The 4,840-nt window shown below is 39.0% G+C and overlaps 1 protein-coding gene across 3 annotated transcripts in view; it reads right to left on the bottom strand.

Annotated features, from left to right (window-relative positions):
* The window catches only part of LOC100177561 (cadherin-7), a 10,473-nt gene that overhangs the window by 4,196 nt on the left and 1,437 nt on the right, over nucleotides 1-4,840 (bottom strand). The window contains exons 3-9 of one of the 3 annotated variants that reach the window (XM_026837210.1): nucleotides 2,982-3,120; nucleotides 2,298-2,494; nucleotides 1,628-1,760; nucleotides 1,066-1,214; nucleotides 500-680; nucleotides 345-417; nucleotides 22-280 (exon numbers count right to left, since the gene is read on the bottom strand). In XM_026837210.1, coding sequence (XP_026693011.1) covers nucleotides 22-280; nucleotides 345-417; nucleotides 500-680; nucleotides 1,066-1,214; nucleotides 1,628-1,760; nucleotides 2,298-2,494; nucleotides 2,982-3,120 — 1,131 coding nt within the window. The remainder of the gene's footprint in view (nucleotides 1-21; nucleotides 281-344; nucleotides 418-499; nucleotides 681-1,065; nucleotides 1,215-1,627; nucleotides 1,761-2,297; nucleotides 2,495-2,981; nucleotides 3,121-4,840) is intronic. The other 2 variants (XM_026837209.1, XM_026837208.1) reach the window with 2 other exon arrangements.

Here is a 4,840-nt window from a genome sequence, read left to right on the forward strand (position 1 = left end):
AGGTATTTACTCCATTCTCACCTGGCCTTTGTCGTGCCGATTGTCACACAGCACGACCTCCACTTTATCGCCTCCAAGCGGTCGTGGTGGATTGTCGTTGACGTCACTAATACTGATCGTCACTCGAGCGGAACTGCCTTGCTCTAGCGCCCCTGGTGACCCCGCGTACACTGTGACGTCATAAGTGTCTTTGTCTTCCCTATCGAGCTTCCCAGCCACGGAAATCATTCCGGAAATGGGGTCGATCGCGAATTTTTTGCTCTTGTCTTTCATGAAATAACTGTGGAAATTTTTGGTAAAAATCGGTTTCGAGATTTTGAAGCTTTGACCCGAAGTAAACTTACGAGAAAATGTCGCCCTCGGGGTCACTGGCGGTCACAGCTCGAATGGGGAATCCTCTAATGGCGTCTTCTCGAACTGCAAAGAAGTTTAGATTTTAGACCAAATTAAAATAACAAAAAAAGTTTTAAAAAAACTTCGAAAAAACTTTATTTTTTACCTAAAAATTCGAAGTTGACTTCCGTAAACTCTGGCGGTTCGTTGACGTCAGTGACGGTGATGACGACATCAGTGACGTCATCCAATGCACCAAGGTACGCAAGAGAGGGGTCAAGATGGGTGTTTCTAGCTCTTACTTTAACGTGGTATTGATGGTTAGGGGTGGTCTCATAATCCAACCTCTGAAAAATATTTTTTTGTTAATAAATTAATTGTTTTAAATTTTACGATGAATAGTTTTGTTTTCAAATTCTGTGGTCTAGCTTTATCATTATGAGTTCATTCTTTTTTAAGTCGTTTCTTTTAATCGGTAATTTTCACAGAATTTATAACATTTTGTCTTATTATAGTAGGGTGGGGAAAGATGGGACACCTTTAGCACATCATATCTAAATGTTCTGATGTTTTAAACAATTAACAACGGTCCATGGGAGTCGTGAGGATACAGTTTTATAGTTCTTTGAATGTTCTTTGTTTACTCCCTAACGGGACGCGATAATCGATTGAAAATGTGTCCCATCTTCCCTCACCCTACTATATTATCGTAAAAGTAAATAGCCAACGTACCTTTTTAACTTTTAAGACTCCCTGGTGATCGAGTGTTTCGATGCTGAAATAAGCTGAGTCACCACCGTCCTCAATGATGTAAACACTTTGAGCATTTTCAGCTTCGTCAGCATCGGTGGTGGAGAGTCGGACAACTTCGGATCCGATTTCTGCCGAAGTTAAAAACCGTTTGAAAAAATAGTTTCAGCGAGCATAAACATAAATTTCCTACTGTCTGTTCAGTTATCGAAACGAAGCTTGCAATAACAACGAAGTTGTTATAACACGCTTATGGTTAAAACAAAAATGTAAAAATTATACATCCAAGAATTTGAACCCAGGACCCTCTAACTAAATTTTTAGATATAATAGAGTGGGGGACTAAGGGAAGACGGGACACCTTTAGAACATATTAATCAAATATCCTGGTCGTGTTTTTAACAATTAACAACGGTCTATGGGAGTCGTGAGGATACGGTTTTATATTTTTTTAAATATTCTTTGTTAACTACCAAATGAGACGAGAAAATACAGTATAAAATGTTGTCCCATCTTTCCCCACCCCTATTATAAACAAACTTACTGCTGTCTTCTGGGACACGAGGTGTATAAGGTTCATTGATAAACACTGGTGGATTATCATTCACATCAATCACAGATATAGTAAGGGTAGTGCTGGAACTAAAACTTAGTCGAGCGTTCGGGTCGTCTCTTGCCTGTAAAATTGGGTTAGGTTTTATATTGGAATAATACCAAATGTGTATTAAACAGAAAATGCCAAAAATATTTTTTTTTCAAAAATTACTTAACTGTACGGATTTTTTTGGATTTATTATTTCTTTGTTACACCGATGGTTTTCAGGTGTTTTGGTCAGCTTTTTGATTATTAGTTTATTTTACATTGCTACTCTCTTCACTCGTTAATTTTCACAGAATTTATAGATTTATTATTTGTTTGTTACACATTTCGTAGCAGTTAATCAATTTAAAATATATTAGGGTATAGGAGAAAATGGAACACCTTAGGCACTTAATATCCAAATAGGCTGATCGTGTGTTAAACATTTAACAATATATATGGGAGTCGTTAAGATACGATTTTATAACACGCTAAATTGTCTTTGTTTACTACCTAAATTGGACGAGAAAATAGAATAAAAATGTGTCCCATCTTTCCCCACCCTACTATATATATATATATAATTTGCCCTGTGCAGTTAATTGAACTTTTCATATCATTTTATTAATTTTACCTGAATAACCAGCTCATAGGTGTCGCTCTCCTCTCTGTCCAAGTTTGACGTAATAGTGCTCACTGTCCCCCTCTCGTGGTGGATAATAAACTTGGTGGCAGCGTCACCTGGCGACGGGAGAACCGAGTATCTGATCTGACCGTAAGGTTGCGTCGGGTCGTCCGCGTCATGTGCTATGACGTCAGTAACCTTGGTTCCTATGTTAAAAAATGCTGTGTTAATTTAAGTTGCCTCGGGAGATTTAAACTCAGGATCTTCTAGTTTAAAGGAGAAGTTTTCTTACCTTAACCTCCTTGGACCATATTACCCCAACATACTTGAACCATCTTACCCCAATCTACTTGGACCATTTTACCCCAACCCACTTGGACCATCTTACCCCAACCTACTTGATCCATTTTACCCCAACCTACTTAGACCATCTTACCCCAACATACTTGAACCATCTTACCCCAACATACTAGAACCATCTTACCCCAACCTACTTGAACCATCTTACCCCTACCTACTTGAACCATCTTACCCATACGTACTTGAACCATCTTACCCCAACATACTTGGTCAACTTGGGCCATCTTACCCCAACCTATTTGGACCATCTTACCCCAACCCACTACACAACGCTAATAACATAGGCAGCACTGGTTGAAATCAATTGTGCAACACTGCAGCAATGATACTTACCAGACGGCGATCGTTCTTTGACACGAGCATGAAGCTTTCCCGCCGAAAACTCGGGAGCGTTGTCGTTTTCGTCTAAAACGTCAATTGTTATCTCGCTTGACGGATCAAGAGGGTTTCCCATACTGTCGTGTGCGGATACCTGGAGAAAGGAGTCGTTTAAATATAAGTTGAAAGTTGCAGTTTTGAATTTACGTATTCGTATAGTACTGTATTGTTGATGGGATACAGTTAGCACCTAAAAAAACACATTTTTCCTGAATAATTTTGAACAATTAACAACGCATTTTTAAATCGCGGGGTTGTGCTTTTGAATTCTGTAAATATTCTTTGTTTACTACAAAATGTACCGGGAAAAGTAATTGACAACGTCCCATCTTACCCACTATATAGTAGGGTGGGGGAAGATGGGTTACCTTTTTATTCTATTTTATCCTCCCTTTTTTGGTAAACAAAGAACATCTGAAGAATTATAAACCGTACTCTCAAGACTCTCATAGAACGTTGTTAGTTGTTTAAAACACGATCAGGATATTTGGATATTATGTGCTAATGCTAAAGGTGTCCAGTCTTCCCCCACCCTACTCTATATATCTTATTTTAATTAGAACGCGTGTGGACGACAAGAGATCTTGCAATCGGCAAGGGATTAGAGTAAATCTCGGATCAGTGTCATTTTAACTCGCGCAAAGGGCTTAGCTCGCTTTATTAGGCCGCAGATGTGTTAAGCAGTAGATTAAGGCGATCCTCTCATGAAGTGGATCCGCCTGCATCGATTATTGCGTCACAGATCCTGCATTATTGCGTTACAGCTTATCTCACTTCTTGGGGCGGTTAATTATTTGAAACCGTGACGTCAAAGGGGAAGTACCAGCAGCTGCGGAAGTGAAATAGTCCGAAACATATTTTTCTTGCTTGAATTAATAAAGCAGGCCGCAAATTTCAATTAAAGTCCGTCCAAGTTACTCCAAATACTTAGCGTGACGAGCGTTCGAAATTAATATTAATTTCCGATCGTTTAATATCGTACGGTCGAATGCCCGGGTGGACCGAGATGCGAACGGACTGACAGACCTTTATGAGCGTTCCCTTCCCAAAGGAGAAGTCCGTACTATTTATCATCATCTTTACGCTAATCCAATCGTGCTATTGCAAAAAATATCGACCGTACCACCATAACCCCATACTGTGTAGAACTCGCTTGTTGGCCAAGTGGGAAATGCTATTACTTAATCCCATTCAAAAGTTATTGTCCTATTAAATGGACTAATGAGTAGTTAAATGCGCGGTTACGTTCCAATTGCGCTGGACAAAATGTTTTTAGGAAGACCCTGACTGCGTTAAGATTCTGCGTCGTAAAATGGGTAATTTTGCTACAGAAACTACTTGGCCTGTAAACTAGAATACACACAAGACACCAGCGTTTCCCAAACTTTTTTGCTCGCGATCCTTTTTAGTCTTTTTCGTACCTTCAGTTAAAATTTTCGTACCTTTACGTTTAATAGTAAAATACAGTAGTATGGGGGAAGATGGGACACTTTTAAGTTTTAACTTCATTTTCTCGCCCCATTTAGTAGTAAACAAAGAACATTGAAAGATGTGCCAAAGGTGTCCCATTTTCCCCCACCCTACTATATATGTAGTTCTCTTTGTAAAATTGGTAGTCGCGCCGAAATGCGTTACTCCAGTTTGGGAAGCTATAATTTACACTACTGGCTATTTTACACGGCCGATATGTTAAAATATTTGAAGACGTATACTAATACAGTAGGCATACTGTACATTCATTTGACATTTTTTGTACAAAAATTCGACTTACGTTAAGTTTGTATGAACTTTGCATTTCTCTATCCAGCTTTTGT

The sequence above is a fragment of the Ciona intestinalis genome, chromosome 12 (assembly GCF_000224145.3).
Source record: "Ciona intestinalis chromosome 12, KH, whole genome shotgun sequence".
Classification (NCBI taxonomy): domain Eukaryota; kingdom Metazoa; phylum Chordata; class Ascidiacea; order Phlebobranchia; family Cionidae; genus Ciona; species Ciona intestinalis.